The sequence below is a fragment of the Entelurus aequoreus genome, linkage group LG17 (genome assembly GCF_033978785.1).
Source record: "Entelurus aequoreus isolate RoL-2023_Sb linkage group LG17, RoL_Eaeq_v1.1, whole genome shotgun sequence".
NCBI classification, from domain to species: Eukaryota; Metazoa; Chordata; class Actinopteri; order Syngnathiformes; family Syngnathidae; genus Entelurus; species Entelurus aequoreus.
Genome location: NC_084747.1, coordinates 7,911,921 through 7,936,196, shown reverse-complemented (window position 1 = coordinate 7,936,196; position 24,276 = coordinate 7,911,921). Strand labels below are relative to the sequence as shown.

At 37.6% G+C, this 24,276-nt stretch overlaps 2 protein-coding genes across 2 annotated transcripts; both read left to right on the top strand.

The window, feature by feature from the left end:
• The first annotated feature begins 1,735 nt into the window (after window positions 1-1,735).
• LOC133632266 (gastrula zinc finger protein XlCGF8.2DB-like) lies at window positions 1,736-5,420 on the top strand. Its single transcript, XM_062024607.1, has 2 exons — window positions 1,736-2,044; window positions 3,958-5,420. Exons 1-2 carry the CDS (start codon window positions 1,930-1,932, stop codon window positions 5,001-5,003), a joined length of 1,161 nt encoding a protein of 386 aa, XP_061880591.1. The 5' UTR covers window positions 1,736-1,929; the 3' UTR covers window positions 5,004-5,420.
• A 7,163-nt stretch (window positions 5,421-12,583) lies between these two features.
• On the top strand, window positions 12,584-23,432 carry LOC133632249 (gastrula zinc finger protein XlCGF57.1-like). The gene is made up of 2 exons (XM_062024583.1): window positions 12,584-12,897; window positions 20,287-23,432. The coding sequence occupies exons 1-2, from the start codon at window positions 12,783-12,785 to the stop codon at window positions 21,600-21,602; spliced, it is 1,431 nt and encodes a 476-aa protein (XP_061880567.1). The 5' UTR covers window positions 12,584-12,782; the 3' UTR covers window positions 21,603-23,432.
• Window positions 23,433-24,276: the final 844 nt, after the last annotated feature.

Sequence of the window (24,276 nt, the reverse complement as noted above, 5' to 3'; positions counted from 1 at the left end):
ATCAATATATCAATAAGTCTGCAGGGATACAGTCCGTAAGCACACATGACTGTATCTTTTTATGACAAACAAAAAATAATGCAGCTGAAATAGGCTCCAGCTCCCCCCCGCCACACCATATAGCACATTTACGACAACTTTTACATTGAACAAAAGTGCTTTACAGGTTAGAAAAGCATAGAAAACAAAAACAAAACAAAAAAACAAACAAAGAACGTAAACAATGAATGAGCTGAACAAGATAGTGCAAAAGTAATATGGTAAAAAGGGTCGAATAAAAAGTAAACATTTGCTAAATAAAAATACAAATAATAATAATAAAAGTGCGACAAATTGAAAAATAAAACTAAAGCGAAGGTAAATAGAAAGTAAATACGTTCGCAATCCGGTTGTTTAATATAAATTGTAAAATGCCCATCTTTAAAAACAAACATATTGAAAAAAATAAAGGGACTTTATTAGCCCTTTTTTGTCTTTTTGAATTTTGTATTTTATCGTATCGTTTATTATTATTATTTATCAATCATTTGTAATACTCTATTTGTATGGGTGAGGGCCGACATCCGGGCAACTGAGCTACATACGGGTTCTTCGAGCCATAGCAACCAGACTGGCGTTGAAAACAAACCGTTGCCATTACTTTTTAATCTGTCGACCTACGCTGGTTAAACCCGTCATTCTGCCTCCAAAATGCAGAAAAACTGTGTTGTTTTTGGTTGTGCTAACCACAACTGGAAACAGGGAAAAAAAAGGTCGTATTTTGTTCTGCCAAAGCGTGATAAAAGCCCACAGAGACGAGACAAATGGCTCGCAGCTTTACACTGGGAAAACGAGGACGGTTCTCACTGGAGTCCCCCAAAGTCCCGGGTCGTGTGTTCGGATCACTTCGTTTCTGGTAAATATAAGGAACAAAATTCCACCTTCTTAACCACAACTTGGCTATACCGTCCGTGCTAATGTTGTACTTGTTGAATTTGTACCTTATAACGTTCGACAGCTGAAGTTGTTGTTGTACAAAAATAACATGCGGTATATACTATATAGTCTATAGCCTAGCTAGCTATTTTCGAAAACCGGACAACGAGAGGATACCAAAGGCAGCGTTAAGATGGACACCACCGGGAAAACGTAAGCCAGGGCGGCCAAAGAACACCTGGCGAAGAACAGTTGTACTTAAACAATACATGTAGCCCTCAAATCTCTCAATATTTTATACACCAACACTTGATCTTCCGCGTCTCTTTCTTAGTAGCGCGCAGGCTAAGCTAACTAGCAAGCTAAGCTAAGCCTGAGAAGCTTTAAAGTTCACTGAAACGAGTCTGATGCAAATAATACATTTTCGTTTTTTCACACGATATGCGAATAAGTAAAAATGCGTAAATGAAGGATTTAACGCCGACTTCCAAGCCACAACGCTCGTTAAATGCTTTTTCTGTCAATGCTGTGTTCGCTGTGAGCTGCTTTGTCTTCAACGAATTCCCGGTTGCTAGGGGATTGGTAGGCGGAAGTGACGTAGGTCCGTCCTCACCCATTTGCTTTTACTTTCTTTCCTTGACGTGTTTTGTTAAAGTCATAATTTGCTCAACCTGATGTGTAAAAATTGTTGAATATGTTGAGAGTGCCTTGACTGTATGCACATTGTGGATGTATGTTTGTTGTTCAATAAAAATAAAAAATGTAAAAAAAACGTTTAAAAACAAACCTCTGTAAAAGACGAAACGGAAGTGGCCGGCATGTGGCGCATGCGCAAAAGGGATTGAGCAGCTCGAAGTCTATGGAGGACTGAACGGTTCCTGTAGAAGTTTGACATTTACGATCAAACAGCTATACAAATGTCATAGATTTGTCTTTTCTAAAGCCCACGAAACGGAAGCAGAGTATGGAGCGATGGAGTGTTATCTGAAGTGAAGATTGAAGACGTGATAGAAGATGGACGACTACTGCTATGCTAAGATGGCGACGTCCGCTAAAAGAGAACATGAAAGAGAATCAGCGCCACCAACTTCCAGCAAATCACCAACGGAGATAAAGACGAAAGATGAAGGTAAAGATGAGCGTATTTCCAAAAACGTAATTTTGGAGACTATTATAGGCCCTGGGGAAAGTGTCGAGTTTGTTGAAGAATGTAAAGAAAGAGCCGCCATGATTGTTAGCTTGAAGAAGGCAGTGGAGTTCACATCAGAGGAGATGAAAGAATGCAAAAGTCAAACGAAGAAAGTGGAAGAGCAAAACAAGCGCTTGTGTAAAGAAAATAATAATGTGAAAGAAGAGATGTTGGGGAAGAGTAAGAGATGTGAAGAGAAGACTGGACCACATGTCTACATCAACCTGCAGAGGATTGGAGTTAATAAAGAACAAGGATAATATGATTATTGTCAACTTTTGATTATTGGGAAGTTCTCCACAAATGTCACAGCTCATAAGGTCAAATTAAGTTACCCAAAAAGCACAAATCATGTGCATGTTCTACACTGCAAAAACTGAAATCTAAGTAAGATTGAATATCTCAAATAAGGGTGATATTTGCTTATTTTCTGTCTGATAATAATAATAATAATAATAGATTCAATTTTATATCGCGCTTTTCTATTATTAGATACTCAAAGCGCCCACAGAGAAGTGGGAACCCATCATTCATCCACACCTGGTGGTGGTAAGTTACATTTGTAGCCACAGCTGCCCTGGGGTAGACTGCACTCGCTCTCGCTCCAGCTCCAGCCACCGCTCTCCTCCCGACTGCTGCTTATACAGGGCGACAGGTGATTAGATGACAAGGCCCACCTGGGCCATCTACGCACCTGTCGCTGACTTCGAGGCCGGTCCTGGCACACCCCGTTCCGCTGCAGGCCCGCGGCCACGCCCCCTCTCCACAGAAGCGCTTTTCATACATAAAAGAAATGCAACGCAAAGTGCTTTACAAAGTTGAAAACAATACCCCGGTGACCCATATCCTCCATTATCACATACGTACGCACAGACACACACACACACACACACACACACACACACACACACACACACACACACACACACACACACACACACACACACACACACACACACACACACACACACACACACACACACACACACACACACACACACACACATATGCAACTATATGGACAAATGATTGCGTGGCTGAGTACAGAGGAGACATGTGAGTAAGCACTATCACAGGAGCCGTCTGCACCAGGAGGTCACCAGACCATGGCCACCAGGACGCTGACAGAAAAGCGCCCCCTTAAGCACGGCCGATAACCCCTCAGGCAGATGGCTAATTGGAGGAACGATGGAAAATAAAAATAATAAAACTTGTAAAATAGTAAGAAACATGAGTAGGGATACAGAATCAAATACAAGTAAGACATATGAAGATTAATAGAAAAAAATTAAAATAAAATCGTGAGCTAGTACTAATTATCATTTTTGTGTACTATCGAAACACACACGTATGTACTTTTGTATAGGTTTCTCTCTTTGCTTGCTCTTTGCTCTCTTTGACAGCATTCTGACACTTACTAAACTGGTAGGTTTTCATTTTATCATATATTTTAACTCTTTTTAGCTTATGTATCTTTCATTTATACGGCTGTTCTCTGGCTGCTAATGCAAATATGCATTTGAAAATATTGTAAAGAGCTGCACATGGGTGCCCTGCACAGGCAGGGAACTGGTTTCTAATCGCACAATCTGAGTGGGTTATTCCGCTTTTTAAAAAGACAAACACAATCCAACTAAGGTGTTCACATTTGTTGACGAAAGCTCATTTTGAACAAGATCCTGCCATAATTACTGAATGAGCGAGCCCTCATTCTGGCAAGGCACTAAATGAATGGCCATGAAACACTACACACACATACAGTACATAGAAGAAAGTGTGTCGCGAGTTCAAGAAGAAATATCTCATGGATCATGTCCGAGCTAAAGCGTGTTTGTGTTGTTTGTATCCTGCAGACGTCCAGCAGTTGATTGGTCATCCGCAGAGTGGGAGCTCTACTTTGAAACAGGACGCTTCACAGCCCCCCCACATTAAAAAGGAAGAGGAGGAAGTCTGGATCACTCAGGAGGGAGAGTGTCTTCTAGGACCACAGGAGGCTGATCTCCCCAAGTTGCCACTGACTGTTGTCTCTGTGAAGACTGAAGATGATGAAGAGAAACCACAAGTAGACAACCTCTTAGCTCCACTATCAGATAGTGAGGCTGAAGACGAGGTTGAAGTAACTTTGAGCAGCGATACAGACTGTGAACGTGATATGAGGACTCACACTGACAACAAACACTTTGAATGTGTGAAGGAAAAGAGAGGTAAAACATGTTTGAGGTGCTCGGTTTGTGCTAAAAGCTTCACTAAAAAGTACAATTTGAGTCTACACATGAGAACGCACACGGGAGAAAAACCGTTTAAATGTTCAGTTTGTGGCCAAAAATTTACCAAGAAGTGCAATTTGACTGAGCACATGAGAACGCACACAGGGGAAAAACCATTTTATTGTTCAATTTGTGCTAAAAGCTTTACTAAAAAATGCCATTTGACGGAGCACATGAAAACACATACAGGAGAGAAATCTTTTACTTGTTCAGTGTGTGGGGTAAGCTTTATGCGAAAGGACAGTTTGGCTGAACACATGAAGATTCACACGGGAGAAAAACCATTTAATTGTCCAGTTTGTGGTAAAAGTGTCACTCGAAAGGCCAGCTTGACTCAACACATGAGATTTCACACAGGAGAAAAAGCATTTAACTGCCCGGTTTGTGGTAAAAGCTTGAGTCAGAAGGGCAGTTTGACACAACACATGAAAAGGCACACAGGAGAAAAGCCATTTAATTGCTCTGTTTGTGGTAAAAGCTTTATTCGAAAGTACTGTTTGACTCAACACATGAATACACATACAGGAGACAAGCCATTTAATTGCTTGGTTTGTACTAAAAGCTTTTTTTCCAGAACAGGTTTCACTCGACACACAATGAAGCACACTGACAAAAATCAATATAATAAGTAAGTAGAACATATTTTGCAAATGCATTCACAGTAAAACACATAAAACACACACAGGAGAAAAACATACAGTTGTTCAGTTTGTAGCTGAAACTATACTTCAAGGAGCATTTGGTCAAAACACAAGACTACAAACAGGAGACAAAACATTTAGCCGCTCTGTTTGCAATAAATGTTTCTCTCTGAAATTGCTGTGTTGCAACCACGTGACCCAGGAAAACATTAAATATGGCTGCTTTTTTTTAATTTACGTTTAGTAGCCCAAATGTGAGTGTGTTTTAAGGGTTTTGTTACAAATATTCAAGGATAAATATTTTTTCACAATATTTAAAAGGGGACTTACCAGGGTGTCCAAAGTAAAGCCCGGGACTCGTTTGTAGCCCGTAGCTATAAATAAAATAAAAGCGCAAACAAGTGCAATGTCACGAGAAAATGTTGCAATATTGAGACTAATAACACTAAGCTGCCGTGCAGACAGTTTTTTCACTTAAAAACTGACTTTGCTATAAAAAAAACAACAATAAAAACTTATGAAGGGCGGCCAGATATGAAGTTGATCTAGAGTTTTGAGCGTTGAAAGTAAAAATAATATATATTGGTATGACTTATTTAACACTTTTATGAGTGTGGGTCTTTTGGATCCTCGAGATCTTTAGACTGATGTAGTTTTCTTTTAAACCGTCATTGTTCAAAAAATAATAATGGATCAAAATCCATGTTATGCAATATTTATTTAAAGGCCTACTGAAATGAAATGTTTTTATTTAAACGGGGATAGCAGATCTATGTGTCATACTTGATCATTTCGCGATATTGCCATATTTTTGCTGAAAGGATTTAGTATAGAACAACGACGATAAAGATCGCAACTTTTGGTATCTGATAAAAAAAAGGCTTGCCCCTACCGGAAGTAGCGTGACATAGTCGGGTGAACATATACGCAAAGTTCCCTATTGTTTACAATGATGGCCGCATGAAGAGATTCGGACCGAGAAAGCGACAATTTCCCCATTAATTTGAGCGAGGATGAAAGATTTGTGGATGAGTAAAGTGCAAGTGAAGGACTAGTGGGGAGTTGAAGCTATTCAGATAGGGAAGATGCTGTGAGAGCCGGGGGTGACCTGATATTCAGCTGGGAATGACTACAACAGTAAATAAACACAAGACATATATATACTCTATTAGCCACAACACAACCAGGCTTATATTTAATATGCCACAAATTAATCCTGCATAAAAACACCTACGTGTTTGTTATGCTAGCTCCTAGCTCCTCTGCTAGCTCCATAGAACATGCCAATACAATTCAAACACCTGATCAACACACACAATCACTCAGCCCAAAAGACCGTTCACCTAACCCAAGGTTCATAAAGCTTATATATTTAAAAAATGTTACGTACATGACGCGCACGTACGGTCAAGCGATCAAATGTTTGGAAGCGGAGCTGCTACTCACGGTACCTGGTATTCAGCTGGGAATGACTAAAACAGTAAATAAACACAAGATATATATATATACTCTATTAGCCACAACACAACCAGGCTTATATTTAATATGCCACAAATTAATCCTGCATAAAAACACCTACGTGTTTTTTATGCTAGCTCCTAGCTCCTCTGCTAGCTCCTAGCTCCATAGAACACGCCAATACAATTCAAACACCTGATCAACACACACAATCACTCAGCCCAAAAGACTGTTCACCTAACCCAAGGTTCATAAAGCTTATATATTTAAACAAAGTTACGCACGTGACGCGCACGTACGGTCAAGCGATCAAATGTTTGGAAGCCAAAGCTGCATACTCACGGTAGCACGTCTGCGTCTTTGTCATCCAAATCAAAGTAATCCTGGTAAGAGTCTGTGTTGTCCCAGTTCTCTACAGGCGTCTGTGTATCGAAGTCAAAAGTCCTCCTGGTTAGAGTCTCTGTTATCCGAGTTCTTCCATCTTGACTGCATCTTTCGGGAATGTAAACAAAGAAGCGCCGGCTGTGTACGTGTTGCTGCTGACTTCCCTCGCAAAATAGACGCTTCGCACCGACAACTTTCTTCTTTGCTTGCTCAGCTTCTTTCTCCATAATGCAATGAACAAATTGCAACAGATTCACCAACACAGATGTCCAGAATACTGTGGAATAATGACATGAAAACAGAGCTATTTCGTATTGACTTCAATGGTGTCCGAATACTTCCGTTTCAATGATTGACGTCACGCGCATACGTCATCCTCAGAGGCGTTTCGAACCGGAAGTTTAGCGGGAAATTTAAAATTGCACTTTATAAGTTAACCCGGCCGTATTGGCATGTGTTGCAATGTTAAGATTTCATCATTGATATATAAACTATCAGACTGCGTGGTCGGCAGTAGTGGCTTTCAGTAGGCCTTTAAGGGTCCAATTATTTAACATCAAATATTAAATTATTTAAATGTTTTGGGGGAAATGTTGCATATTTTGTGTTTTTGCCATAAAAAACAGGGTTTTCTTTGGGGAAAATGGTCATACAATATATTTATATATATATTAAAGGTTAAAGTACCAATGATTGTCACACACACATACATGTATGTATGTGTATATGTACACGTACAACAACACACAAATCCATTCAATGTGGAAGTTTCCGAAAGACGATGTTCATATGTAAGAATATGGAAAAGAATAACAGTAAATAAATCATTAATAGACTTTTATAGTTTATTTCAAGTTCATACTGACCTGGACAAAGTGGTTCCTGTAAACTTGATCGTGTTGTTGACTGAGCGCCTCTCGACGACGGTTTTAACACAGCAGCGACCCTTCTCTGCCTTTCTTGTTGGTTCTTAACAACCGTTTGACCTTTTATGAAGAATCCCTTTTGTTCTTCAGCTTGTGGTGAAATATTTTCTAACAACATTGCTGCACACTTGAGATCACACAGACGAGAATAACATTATAAATGTTTAAATGGTAACAAAAGTTATCAGTGTGAGAGTTTGTGCTAAAACAGGGGTGTCAAACTTGTTTTCATTGAGGGCCCTCAGGGGGCCACTTTTTATTTTTTATTATTTTTTGTAAATATCTGTGCTAGGACCTCTTGCTGCAGCCTTTTTCAAGTATACTTTAAAAATTTCTGACTCCAGCTGGTTCAACAGTTGGATAACATTATTATGCAACAAGGAGCTAAATGAATTAAATGTATTTGTATTGCCCCAATTAATAATACAGTATGTGTCAGGTTCAAATGCCGATGACATCTATTAAACAGACAAGAAGCAAGGAATTAAACAGAGACATGATTCAATTTAGCTCAATGAGGAGAGCACGTACACGTGTACTCTTGTACAGTGTCGTCCCATGCTCTGACGAAAAGATTGCACGCCTCCTCTTTTATTTGGAATTTCCCTGATTACATGGCAACAGCTGTTTCTAATGGGAGAGGGGGTCGTAAACAGCTGTTGCCCTCGGTCACAAAACAGTTCAAAGAAAAGATGCCTGGAGCTTGCGTCAGGTCCTGCCTCCTCTCTGCTTTGTAGATCTCGGGTCAAGACCAGATCTTCCTGTGGATTACAATAGATCAAAGAAACCGACACCTTCATGTCGCTTCCCATCGTACACAATGAAGTTTTACAAGCCTTTTGCTTGGTAAGATCAAAGACAGCTTTTGTCCTCTCGTTGGGAACTCATGGAAACACAAAGTTTTGTGATAACTTAGAAACAATTATTCTAACAGTATGTTTGCAGAGGGCTCCATTTTTAACATAGCAATGACGTAATGCTGACTCCTCTTTGTATTTTATATTTGCTATGTTTCTGGAGCTTGAGCTATTGCGAGGTTGACAACCAGCAAGACGTAGTCGGACTAGAGCAGTGAGAGGCGACGCACAGGGGCGTCAAAAACTCGGACATGGGAGGAGTTCTGGGAAGCCTTGGAGAGCTTTGAAAAGCTTCTGGATCACCATTGGCCTCCTCGGGAAGGGGAAACAGTGAATTGTCACAACCGGGTGTTGTGGATCGTTGGAAAGAATACTTTGAAGACCTCCTCAATCGCACCCACTCGTCTTCTTGTGAGTCAGCAGTGACTGAGGACTTAATGGTGGTCTCTCCTATCGCTTGGGCTGAGGCTGCCGAGGTAGTTTAAAATCTCCCTGCTGAAATGGGCCGGGGGGTGTCTGAGATCCGCCTCAAAATTCCCAAAGACTTTGTATGCTGTGGGGATGTCTTGGTGGGCATTGGAAAGGTGGTTCTCATTTTTAAGAAGGAGGACCACAGGTTGTGTTCCAATCATCGTGGGATCACACTCCTCAGCCTTCCTTTTAAGGTCTCTTTGGGTGTACTGAAGAGGACGATTCACTGGATAGTCGAACCTCGGATTCAAGAGGTTGTTGTGTGTGGAAGTGTTCCCTTTACACGCCGACTCCTTTCCAAAAGTATCAGAATGTGTCGTTTGAATATGTACACGGTTAAATATACTGTATATCTTGAAAACAAACATAACTGCTATGTTTTTTTCCTCTTCTCTCAATTTAGACTAAACAAATTAAATTAACTAATTTTTAGGTATAATAACAGAAAGGGTTTACAGCTCACAAGGTGCAATTTATGTGATAAAAACATTCAACAGCAACATGAGCAATTTATTTGAGTTCATATTAGAATGTATGCTATATTATGTAAACAATAATGTAATATGTTCTAATATGAAAAAAATTACATTAAAAGTCATATGTAAATGGCATGTCTTTTTGGGGCTAAAAATGTATACATTTAAATGAATATATATATATATATATATATATATATATATATATATATATATATATATATATATATATATATATATATATATATATATATATATATATATAAAATGTATGTATGTATATATAAACACATATTATGTATATATATATAAACGTATATATTATGTATGTATATACAGTATATGTATATATATATTATGTATGTATATATAAACACATATTATGTATATATATAAACGTATATATTATGTATGTATATACATTATATATATATATGTATATAATACATGTATGTATATATATAAACACATATGTATACATATATATTATGTATGTATATATAATGTATGTATGTATATAAAATCATATACATATATGTTTATATATATATATGTATATAATATATGTATGTATGTATAAACACATATGTATATATACATATATAAACATATATATTATGTATGTATATATAATGTATGTACGTATATCAAAACATATACATATATGTTTATATATATGAACATATATCTATTATATATGTATATATATGCGTGCGTATATATACATATATAATAAATATAGTATATATATAAATGTATATATATATATACATACATATGTATGTATGTATTTATATATATACATACATATGTATGTATATTTATATATATATACAGTCAAGAAAATAAGTATTTGAACACCCTGCTATTTTGCAAGTTCTCCCACTTAGAAATCATGGAGGGGTCTGAAATGTTCATGGTAGGTGCATGTCCACTGTATGAGAGATAACCTAAAACGAAAAATCCAGAAATCACAATCTATGATTTTTTAACAATTTATTTGTGTGATAAAGCTTAAAATAAGTATTTGAACACCAACATTAATATTTGGTAGAGTAGTCTTTGTTTGCAATTACAGAGGTCAAACGTTTCCTATAGTTCTTCACCAGGTTTGCACAGACTGCAGGAGGGATTTTGGCCCACTCCTCCACACAGATCTTCTCTAGATCAGTCAGGTTTCTGGGCTGTCGCTGAGTAACACAGACTTTCAGCTCCCTCCAAAGATTTTCAATTGGATTTAGGTCTGGAGACTGGCTAAGCCACTCAAGAACCTTGATATGGTTCTTATGAAGCCACTTCTTGGTTTTCCTGGCTGTGTGCTTTGGGTCATTGTCATGTCGGAAGATCCAGCCACGACTCATCTTCAATGATCTGACTGAGGGAAGGAGGTTTTTGGCCAAAATCTCACAATACATGGCTGCAGTCATCCTCTCCTTAATACAGTACAGTCGTCCTGTCCCGTGAGCAGAAAAACACCCCCAAAGCATGATGCTACCACCCCCATGCTTCACAGTAGGTATGGTGTTCTTGGGATGGTACGCATCATTCTTCTTCCTCCAAACACACATAGTGGAATTATGACCAAAAAGGTCAATTTTGGTCTCATCTGTCCACAAAACTTTCTCCCATGACTCTTCTGCACCATCCAAATGGTCATTGGCAAACTTAAGATGGGCCTTAACATGTGCTGGTTGAAGCAGGGGAACCTTCCGTGCCATGCATGATTTCAAACCATGACGTCTTAGTGTATTACCAACAGTGACCATGGAAACAGTGGTCCCAGCTCTTTTCAGGTCATTGACCAAGTCCTGCCGTGTAGTCCTGGGCTGATTCCTCACCTTTCTTAGCATCATTGAGACCCCACCAGGTGATATCTTGCATGGGGCTCGACTCCGATTGACACTGACCGTCATGTTTAGCTTCTTCCATTTTCTAATGATTGCTCCAACAGTGGACCTTTTCTCACCAAGCTGCTTGGCAATTTCTCCGTAGCCCTTTCCATCCTTGTGGAGTTGTACAATTTTGTCTCTGGTGTCTTTGGACAGCTCTTTGCTCTTAGCCATGCTGAATGTTTGGGTCTTACTGGTTGTATGGGGTGGACAGGTGTCTTTATGCAGCTAACGACCTCACACAAGTGCATCTGATTCTGGATAACACAGTGGAGTGGAGGAGGACTTTTAAAGGCGGACTAACAGGTCTTTGAAGGTCAGAATTCTAGCTGATAGACAGGTGTTCAAATACTTATTTTCAGCTGTATCACACGAATAAATTGTTAAAAAATCATAGATTGTGATTTCTGGATTTTTCTTTTTAGGTTATCTCTCATACAGTGGACATGCACGTACCGTGAAAATTTCAGACCCCTCCATGATTACTAAGTGGTTGAACTTGCAAAATAGCAGGGTGTTCAAATACTTATTTTCTTGACTGTATATATATATATATATATATATATATATATATATATATATATATATATATATATATATATATACATATACATATATATATAAAAAATATATGTATATATACATATATAAACATATATATTATGTATGTATATATAATGTATGTACGTATATCAAAACATATACATATATGTTTATATATATGAACATATATCTATTATATATGTATATATATGCGTGCGTATATATACATATATAATAAATATAGTATATATATAAATGTATATATATATATACATACATATGTATGTATGTATTTATATATATACATACGTATGTATGTATATTTATATATATATATATATATATATATATATATATATATATATATATATATATATATATATATATATATATATATATATATATATATATATATATATATATATATATATATATATATACATATACATATATATATAAAAAATACAAATGTGTGTGTGTATATATACATATATGCAGCAGGGGGCAACAGTATGCATCTTTAAGACATGGCTGCAACCCCTCAGAAAGCACAAAGAAGAAGAATGGACCAAGATGGCGGACTGAGCGGCTGGGCCTGATCGTAGAAGTTTCAAGCTTACGATATATCAGCTTTACAGAGTCAGAGCAAATACCTGTACAGCAATAATTAACTAAAATGTATGTATTTTCCAAAGCCTACAAAGCTGAAGTTGAGTTTAGAGCGATGGAGCGATATCTGAAGTGAAGATTGAAGACGTGATAGAAGATGGACGACTACTGCTATGCTAAGATGGCGACGTCCGCTAAAAGAGAACATGAAAGAGAATCAGCGCCACCAACTTCCAGCAAATCACCAACGAAGATAAAGACGAAAGATGAAGGTGAGTGACTTGAAGTTTTGTCATTTGAAAGATATTTGAATTCCAAGCCCTTAAAGTCGAAATGAGCCGACCTTGTTGAAGAATGTAAAGAAAGAGCCGCCATGATTGTTAGCTTGAAGAAGGCAGTGGAGTTCACATCAGAGGAGATGAAAGAATGCAAAAGTCAAATGAAGAAAGTGGAAGAGCAAAACAAGCGCTTGTGTAAAGAAAATAATGATGTGAAAGAAGAGATGTTGGGGAAGAGTAAGAGATGTGAAGAGAAGACTGGACCACATGTCTACATCAACGTGCAAATAGTTTATTGTCATCTACAGCAGTGTTTTTCAACCTTTTTTGAGCCAAGGCACATTTTCTGCGTTGAAAAAATGCAGAGGCACACCACCAGCAGAAATCAGTAAAAAACGAAACTCAGTTGACAGTAAAAAGTCGTTGTCGCAATTGTTGGATATGACTTTAAAGCATAACCAAGCATGCATCAATGTAGTTCTTCTCTCAAAGTAGGTGTACTGTCACCACCTGTCACATCACACCGTATGACTTTTTTGTTGTTTTCCTGTGTGTAGTGTTTTAGTTCTTGTCTTGCGCTCCTATTTTGGTGACTTTTCCTCTTTTTTTTTGGTATTTTCCTGTAGCAGTTTCATGTCTTCCTTTGAGCGATATTTCCCGCATCTACTTTGTTTTAGCAGTCAAGAATATTTCAGTTGTTTTCATCCTTCCTTGTGGGGACATTGTTGATTGTCATGTCATGTTCGGATGTACATTGTGGACGCCGTCTTTGCTCCGCAGTAAGTCTTTGCCGTCGTCCAGCATTCTGTTTTTGTTTACTTTGTAGCCAGTTCAGTTTCAGTTTCGTTCTGGATAGCCATCCCTAAGCTTCAATGCCTTTTCTTAGGGGCACTCACCTTTTTGTTTATTTTTGGTTTAAGCATTAGACACCTTTTTACCGGCACCCTGCCTCCCGCTGTTTCCCACATCTACAAAGCAATTAGCTACCGGCTGCCACCTACTGATATGGAAGAGTATTACACGGTTACTCTGCCGAGCTCTAGACAGCACCGACACTCAACAACAACACATCATTTGCAGACTATAATTACTGGTTTGCAAAAAATATTTTTAACCCAAATAGGTGAATTTAGATAATCTCCCACGGCACACCAGACAGTGGTTGAAAAACACTGATCTACACAACAGAAACATGTTTCACATGTACAATGAAATCCTTTCTTTGGTGTCCACACTAGTGCAGAGTACAGTAAAAATAAAAGAAAAGTATTCAGTATATATGTGTGTGTGAAATTAGGAAATACAAATAGTATGAACAAATAAAATGTGCAGAGAAGGTTACAATGTGTTTATTGTCTAAAAGAGTACAGAGATGAATGTGCAACACAACACATGCAGAAATGCAGTATGGCTGAAGTATATTATGCTGGTGTAGTGAGAGAACATGTCCGTGATTAGAACACCTAAGGAGGAGTCTGAAGGCAGAGAGGAAGAAGGAGAGTTGTAGTCTGGAGGTTTGCTTTTCACCCTACTTCTGTAGGGCGGTGTCCTTGAGGAAGGAGGCAGCTCTGTGCAGCTCGATGCTCTGTCGAGAGGGCACTTGGAGATTTCTTTTCAGCAGTTTTCACCACACCACGTTTGCTTTCATGTTTTTATTTATATTTTTATCTATGTTTCTGTTTTATCTAGTGTTTATCTAGTGTTTTTCATGTTTTTCATTTCTATTTGAATTTTCTATTATATATTCGAACTTTCTTTTTTTTTTTATATATATATATATATACTTTGTAGCACTTTGACATTTTATCACATGTAAAGTGCGTTACAAATTCACTATTATTATTATTACCTGTTGGGCCGCTAGGCATACTGTAGGGCAGGGGTGTCACACTCATTTTAGCCACATGGAGGAAAATCTATTCCCAAGTGGGCCGGACTGGTAAAATCATGGCATGATAACTTAAAAATAAAGACACCTTCAGATTGTTTTCTTTGTTCAAAAATTGAACAAGCACAATCTGAAAACATAAAAATCATAGGGTTTTTTTGTTGTTGTTTTTTTTACACTTACGGTAATAGTAAGTGTAATAGTAATTAGTATATATAGTAATTTGTATAATAATATTGTATAATAATATTGTATAATAATTGTATAATAATAGTAATTTGTCGTTGTGATAATATTCATCAGCCGAAAATGTGGAAGTGAGTCTGGCAGAGTTTTAAAATGCTTCAATTGGTGTTCATTTTTAATCCATCAGAATATGGAATAAATAATATCAAAATCAAATTACAGGATGTTATTCATGTAATTTACCCATTTTCTCCAGCTGATGTACTAACATCATATAGTTTATTCTGTACACATGTAGCATCATCTACAACAAAACTTGTAAATTTGGACTCATTTCATTAACCACACATACAGTTAGAATAATATAAAAATTATTTCAGCATACATTTAGAAGAGCAGTTTCTTTCCTTCAAAACATTTCAGCTCATTTTTACACTTATCAAACTCAACCTGCAGGCCGGATAAAATCTGTTTGTGGGCTGTACGTTTGACTAAGGCTAGTAGTCGACATAATCGGTTACGTAAATACGTCAACGCTGTTTTTGTGTGTCGACGCGTCGCATATTTACGTCACACTACCGTCATGGCGGAGCGCAAAGCAGACGATGCGAGGGGGCGGGCGAGGGGGAAAAAGCACGCCAAAAGTCGTCAAAAGTGTGGGAGTATTTCAATACACGGCCTAATAATGTTGTTGTATGCACACTGTGTCGAGCGGAAATGGCCTATCATAGCAGCACAACGGCTATGAACGAACATTTCAAAAGAAAACCCATCAACCATCAACTAGTCAATCGTCCGCGCGAGTATACGTTGTCATCATTACACAAAAACATGAATGTGTCATTTGTATCTGCTAGGGTTGTAACGGTATGTGTTTTGTATTGAACCGTTTCGGTACGGGGCTTTCGGTACGGGGGTGTACCGAACGAGTTTCTAAGCTAAAGTCTTAACAAGCTGCTTTGCTCCTTCTGCCTCTGTCTCAGCACGCAGCATTGTCCCACCCACACAACCATCTGATTGGTACACACAAAGCGTTAACAGCCAATCAGCAGTGCGTATTCAGAGCGCATGTAGTCAGCGCTTCAGCGTGGAGCAGATAGGTGTTTAGCAGGTAAGCATCAGGCAGCGGACTCTCCCCAAATGATAATAAACACCTCCCAGTCAACTACTAGTAACATCACTATGAGCCCGTTGACCTTCTAGAAACTTAAACTGCAGCTCAGCTCACTCGCAGTCCTGGCTTGAGGTGAAGGCCAATTACCTCTCAGTTCCAGCCACATCGACCCCTTCTGAGTGCCTATTTTCAGCTGCTGGGAATATTGTAAACAAGAAAAGAACCAGCCTCACCCCAGAGCATGTAGACATGCTAACCTTTCTTCATTACAACTGTTAGTCACTCACTGGAATGAGTAGAATTGGTTATTGTGTACTTTGTTGGACTGGATGTTTATTTTGCACATTTTAAAAGCAATACTTAATGTTTACAGTGCTCCAGAATATTTAGATTGGCACTTTTTTGTATTGGATGTTTATCTTTATTTTTGCACATTTTAGCAAATAAGCAATACTTTCACTTTTGTTGAAATGTTTACACTGTTGTTACAGAATATTTCGTTTTGCACTTTTTTGTATTGGATGTTTATCTTTATTTTTGCACATTTTAAAGCAAAATAAGCTATACTTTTACTTTTGAAATGCTTATACTATTGCAGAATATTAAGATTTGCACTGGATGTTGACTTTTATATTTGCACATTGAAAAGCAAATAAGATACTTTTAATTTTGTTAAATGTTAAAAGTTTTAAATGTTTACATTGTTACAGAATATTTTGTCATGTTGTTGTCAATGTTGACTGAGTGGCCATACTTCTTTTTTTTTTGTAAATAAAAGCCATGCCTTTTGAAAAAACTGGCCTACATTTATTTTTTCATTTTCATTTTAAATAAAAAAATAATCTATAGATTAATCGAAAAAAATAATCTATAGATTAACCGATTAATCGATAGAAAAATAATCGTTAGCTGCAGCCTTACGTTTGACACACCCGCTGTAGGGTGTCTTGGATGTCTGGTCGGTTACCTTGAATGTAAGCCAACACCACTTTCTCAAAATACTTTGTGATGATGTAGTGAGCAGAGGATTGGAGGTAATAAAGAACAAGAATTATATGATTACTGTCAACTTTTGATTGGGAAGTTCTCCACAAGTGTCACAGCTCATAAAGTCAAAAAAAGTTACCAAAGTAAATTTAAATCATTTAAATTATTTCTCTCTCCGTTGTTACCAACTGAAATATATTTTTAATCGATTGCTAATCGATTAATAATCAATCACAGTAAAACTTCTGATGGTTAATATTACCGTTCTAAATTAAAATGATTGTAAAACCGTGATTGTAGTTGAAATGAAAGTCTGATGGTCAAATGGTCTTTCATTGACCAACGTGACCCTAAACATCAGGCATGCAGAAGAAATGGTAAGTTAATACAGTCATTCTGAAACTTAATTTTTTTTTTACCAAGCACCACCTCAGAAAACACTTGGCCCTCCAAGTACCAACATTAAAATGCAGTAGCGTAGTTGGCCTGAATATTCATTAATAACAAGGCAGATGCTTTATTTAGCAAGTATATTTGATATGTTTGGCAACTGTAACATTACACACAGTTTGAACAGTAACACTGTGTTTGGAATATTTGATTAAGGTATTATTTGGCGTACCGCTCGATGGAGCCCGCGTACCACTAGTTGTACACGTGCCACAGTTTGAGAATGACTGCATTAGGACACACATTTTAGCTTTGTGTACGTGTACGTTTACACACCTGAACTGAAACCGTTTATCTTACCTTCAAATTTTGTTCTTTTAACTTTCTGTTTCTGTTTCACCTTTCATTTTGCCTTACTTGTCTTTGCTGTGATGCTGGCCTTACGGTGGCATTTACCTTGTACTGTACACTTGTACAACCTTCAAAAAAAGGGTCATACAAAACGAGTGAAGTTGGCATGATGTGTAAATGGTAAATAAAAAGAGAATACAATGATTTGCAAATCCTTTTCAACTTATATTCAATTGAATAGACTGCAAAGACAAGATATTTAATGTTCACACTGAGAAACTTCATTTTTTTGCAAATAATCATTAACTTAGAATTTAATGGCAGCAACACATTGCAAAAAAGGTGTCACAGGGGCATTTTTACCAGTGTGTTACATGGCCTTTCCTTTTAACAACACTCAGTAAACGTTTGGGAACTGAGGAGACACATTTTTGAAGCATCTCAGGTGGAATTATTTCCCATTCTTGCTTGATGTACAGCTTAAGTTGTTCAACAGTCCGGGGGTCTCCGTTGTGCTATTTTAGGCTTCATAATGCGCCACACATTTTCAATGGGAGACAGGTCTGGACTACAGGCAGGCCAGTCTAGTACCCACACTCTTTTCCTACGAAGCCACGCTGTTGTAACACGTGCAGAATATGAGTTGGCATTGTTGTGCTGAAATAAGCAGGGGCGTCCATGAAAAAGACGTTGCTTGCAAGAAGAAACCATTTGCTTTGATTTTAGCAGCCTCTAATAGCAGAACTAAGTGTTGAACTGGATGTTCCACTGCAGATATTTTCTTTATGCGTTCATCCATAGTGTCATGTACATAGTGTATATACCCCCCAGCCCCCGCGCCCATTTCTTTGTATATATTGTTATTCAAATCCCCTGACATGTATACTGTGTATATGTACATCATTTTTCCATTTTTTTTACGTAATTTTTTTTATACATGTTACAAGTTATATAACTTTTATTATTGAATGTATCAAATGTGATGAATATTTAATGGACCACAATGGAAACAAACCTTTTGGCTTTTTGTGCCATCCATTTGCCTTTTTAAAGCATTATATGGATTTAATTATTTAAGATGTCAAAAAACTTCTCAATCAATCAATCAAAAATCCTTTTGGTTAAGATTTCTGCCTCCATCTTGGCCCGTCTTACAAGTCCATCCTTACTGAATAGTCTCTAAAACTTGACCGTGTCTCCACACAAATCTCGGCCGTGTTTCGACTGTCACCCGTTTGAAGGTTTCTCCTAGGAGCGTGCCATTGTCTGTTTTTGTGGAAGAACTGTTGGGTGTTTGACTGGATGAGGACAGGCTCAACTGTGTAGTCTTTCTCCACCTTAAGAGCGTTGTCCTTGTTTGGGAAAGAATCAATTGAGTACAGCTTGTTGCTATTTGGTAGCTGGTAACCTTTGCTTAGTCTCCTTTTTCTTTCTTGTGTCTGTCCTTTTTAGATCTTTGATTATCACAAGCTTGTAGTTCTCTTACAGTTGAGTGCGTGTTCAACTTGTGCTTCTGAACTCCTTTTACTGCTCTAATGACCTTTGTAACTTCAGGATCTCCGACTGTAAGTGCCGGAATGTCTTTGTTAGAAATCTGTGGTCTCTTTTCATTTAAGTCACGGGTGTCAAACTCAAGGTCCGGGGGCCAGATCTGGGCCGCGACATCATTGTATCTGGCCCGTAAACACCTGGAAATTATATGTGTCAATAAAGTACTTCATATTTTCTCACCAAATGTAATAGATTTTTTTCATTTTGACAGAAAAAAATATATGTACTGCTTGAAATTGCATACCTTTTAAACTTTAATAGTATCCACTTGTGTAACAAATATTACATACTTTCCAAAACATTTGTCTAAATAAAAATAAATATTGAAATATCTGCTTGACGTATGATTTTACAGCAAACTACCCCTCAAATTAATACAAATGACAATACATTTTATGGTGTTCTTTACAGCATATTACTGCAAATTGAAAAAAAACTAAAACATTTTTGCGTTAAAATTCTGTTGACTGAGCTGCCATAATTTCACTGTAAAATATTGTATTTAAACAGTGTAATACTGTAAATGGAAAAACCATACATTTGTTTTTACGGTACAAAAACTGGCAGCTACTTTTCCAGAATAAAAAAGGAACTTGTACTGTTTTTCCATGAACAATATAATGTTGTAAAAACCAATGTCAATTTAACACAAAAATTCTGCTTTTTCCGTAATAAACAAAAAACAAAACCGTGGTACTATTTTTCCATTTACCGTAAAATGGTGTAAAAAAAAACAAAGCTATATATATTACAGTAAAACTTTGCTGGTTTTGTAAATATTGGTCCGACGTTCTGGCAAGGCACTAAATGAATGTCCATGAAAACACTACACACACATACCGTACATAGAAGAAAGTGGGTAGCGAGTTCAAGGAGAAACAACTCATGTGTGTTTGTGTTGTTTTGTGTTCTGCAGACGTCCAGCAGCTGATTGGTAATTCGGGAAAACTTCCCTCTCAATCAGGGGGCAACTTAATTTTGAAGCAAGAGGCTTCACAGCCTCCCCACATTAAAGAGGAAGAGGAGGAACTCTGGATCACTCAGGAGGGAGAGTGTCTTCTAGGACCACAGGAAATTGATCTCACCAAGTTGCCACTGACTGTTGTCTCTGTGAAGACTGAAGATGATGAAGAGAAACCACAAACAAACAACCTCTTAGCTCCACTATCAGATAGTGAGAGTGAAGACGAGGTGGAAGAAACTTTGAGCAGCGATACAGACTGTGAAGATGATATAAGGACTGACACAGACAACAAAAACTCTGAATGCTCTAAAAAGAAGACAGGCAAAAAACGTTTGAGCTGCTCAGTTTGTGCTAAAAGTTTTAATCGAAAGAGTAATTTGACTCAACACATGAGAAAGCACACAGGAGAAAAACCCTTTAGTTGTTCGGTATGCGCCAAAAGCTTCTCATTGAAGGGCAATTTGACTAAACACTTGAGAACACACACGGGAGAAAAACCATTTAATTGTTCAGTTTGTGATAAAAGCTTTACTCAAAAAGGCAAATTGACACAACACATGAGAACACACACTGGAGAAAAACCATTTATCTGTTCAGTTTGTGGCACAAGATGTACTATAAAGAGCCATTTGACTGAACACATGAGAGTTCACACAGGAGAAAAACCGTTTGTCTGTTCAGTTTGTGGCACAAGATGCGGTAGGAAAAGCCATTTGACTGAACACATGAGAACACACACGGGGGAAAAAACATTTAGTTGTTCAGTGTGCTGTAAAAGCTTTACTCTCAAGGCCAGTTTGACTCAACACATTAGAATACACTCAGGAAAAAAAACATACAATTGTTCAGTTTGCGGTAAATACTTTACCCTAAAGCCCCATTTGACTCAACACATGAGAACTCACACAGGAGAAAAGCCCTTCAGCTGTTTAGTTTGTCATAAAAGCTTTACTCAAAAGGGCAGTTTGACTCAACACATTCGAACACACACAGGAGAAAAACCATTCATTTGTTCAGTTTGTGGCGCAAGCTTTTCTTTCAAGGCTCATTTGACTCAACACGTGACCACACACACAGGAGAAAAAATATTATGTTGTACAGTGTGTGACAAAAGATGCACTAAAAAGAGCCATTTAATTGAACACATGAGAACACACACAGGAGAAAAACCATTCAATTGTTCAGCGTGTGGTAAAAGCTTTACACAAAAAAGTAATTTGACTCAACACATGAGAGTGCACACAGAACAAAAAGCATTGATCTGTTAAAAGTTTTACTCAAGGGAGCCATTTTCTTATCCTATTAGAACACATACAGGACAAAAAAAACTTTTGTTGTTCAGATTGCTTAGAATATTTCCTCATAATGCAGAGTTTATGGTGAATAAATAATTGGCTGTTCAAATAAGAACACACATAAGAGAAAAAACATTTAGTTTGCGGTGAAAAAAATTTTTTCTGAATTTTCTAGGTTGCAACTACGTGACCTGGAGCCTGTCCCCCTCCCAGGTAACAAACATTCAATATTTATATTGTTTATTTACTTAACAGTGCAGATGTGAGCGTATTTTAAAGGTTTAGCGGTGTAAATACAAGCCAGATAGCACCAAAAAAGCTAAATATGATGGAGTGGATGCACACACCCTCAAGAAGAAATACTTTTCAAACTAGCCACCGCATTTTTTTCTACTCTTGCAAGGACTAAAAGTACAAAAGTATGGAGACACATAATTTATTGACATCCGGATGGTACATGACCTAAACAATAATCCCTGAAAGTCAAAGTTAGATTTATCTGTGCATCCGTAAGTAAAATATTTGATGGACGTTAATGAGAGCTGTGGCATGCCGTGTCAGACACTGATGACATCTATTAAACAAGACAAGAAGCAAGGAATTAAACAGAGACAGAATTCCATTTAGCTCAGTTGAGGAGAAACGCGTAGACACTGTACCCTTGCACAGTGTCGTCCCACGCTCTGACGAAAGATTGTACGCCTCCTCTTTTATTTGGACTTTCCCTGATTACATGGCAACAGCTGTTTCTAAGGGAGGGGGGGTCGTAAACAGCCATCGCCTTTGGTTACAAAACAGTTCAAAGAAAAGGTCGTAAAACAGTTCAAAGAAAAGGTGCCCGGAGGGGGTTCAGGTCCCGCTTCCTCTCTGCTTTGTAGATCTCGGGTCAAGACAAAATCTTCCTGTGGATTTCAATACAACAAAGAAACCGACGCCTTCATGTCGCTTTCCATCCTACACAGTGGAGTTTTACAAGCCTTTTGCTTGGTAGGATCAAAGACAGCTTTTGTCCTCTCGCCGGGAACTCATAGCCACACAAAGTTTTGCGATAACATAGATGCAATTATTCTGCTTTTAATATATACTGTAAATAAAATACAAGGTTAGTATTTGCAGGTGACTTCCAGTTGTAAGTCAAATATTTTCTCCAGTTGCTGACGTTAATGGTAACGTTTTGTTTTTTTAACAACTCTTTTCCTTTTGTGAACTAACATTTACCGGTATTTCTATTGGAACCATTTCCACAGGCGAGAACTGTTTGTTGTGAAAGATTCTGGAGCTCACACATGAGGGGGGAATAATCTTTTAGATGCTCAAATGGTGGCAAGCGTTACTTGTGTAAGAAATGACTGCTCGCACACAACAGAGTATACAAGTTTTCCTGTCCAAAAAAGATTGTCAAATCAATTGTGTTCATGTTGTGTAATATGCACAGTGTAAGTTACAAGGTTTACGATTTGTGATGTTTCATCACCTCATTGTGTATTCATGCCGCGTTTTGAACTAAACCCCCGTACTTTATAATAAAAGTATTGAATGCATTCTGAAATAACAAATGTTGCAAAAAAGTGGATGCTGCCCTTTAAAAAATAAATAAATAAATATTACCAGTGTACTGGACTGTTGGAAGACATACACTCATGCAATATGGATTATGTCATGCAAATATTATACTTGATAAAAAGTTATTAATTCCATCAATGACCAATGGCTTGTTTGTTGATGAAAATCTAAACATTTGATGCATTCTGTGTTAAAAAATGGTGTTCAATAATTAGGAAAGGTAATTGGACTGGCATTAAATACAGGTGGAAAATACTGTAAGTGTGGATTTGTTCAAGTCTACCTACTTACCTTCTCTACATTTAACACTGATGACATCTATTAAACAAAACAATGAAAGTGTCAACTGTACATGGCTTGTATATATGCATTTTCATGAAAGGAATACAAAGAAATGATGATGATTATGACGATGATGAACACCGCCAGAACAGGGGTTTGCAACTTTTTTGACCTCTGGGCCCCATTTTTCCACCACCGAGGGGCCCGGGGCCCACTCCAAAAATGAACAGGAATTACTAATAATTATAACTAACATACTTACAATTTAATAGGATGAACCTTGTCCAATTGATAATGAATGTGTTGATCACAAAGATTATCATGAAGGCTTAGGTCAGACTGATTACAAAATAAATAGTAATCAAATATTCCGCAAAATAAGGGACTCCTATGCAAACGGATGGAAAATGTATTTACATATAATAACGCGGGGCTAAAATACATACATTCTAACTAAATTAATAGTAAATAACAGTATATGTTTCATGAAGGAGAGGCTCCTTCTCAACTCTGTGGTAATATTCTTTTCACAAAATACAACCAATAGTACTGTAGCCGAGTGTCCTGGGTTCGCCTATACAATGTACTTATATATTAAAATAATAAACGGGAGACATAAGAGCAGGTTCGGTAGCCACCGCCTCTTTAATCTTATTCCTCACACACCTCCTTCCACAACAACACACACCCTACGTCACAGCCCTACGGCAACTCTGGAGGGATAAAACTCCTCCTCCTTACCTAACACACTCAGGTAACTTGGAACATCCTGAACAGTTTGTTACATACGTCCCCCCCTCAA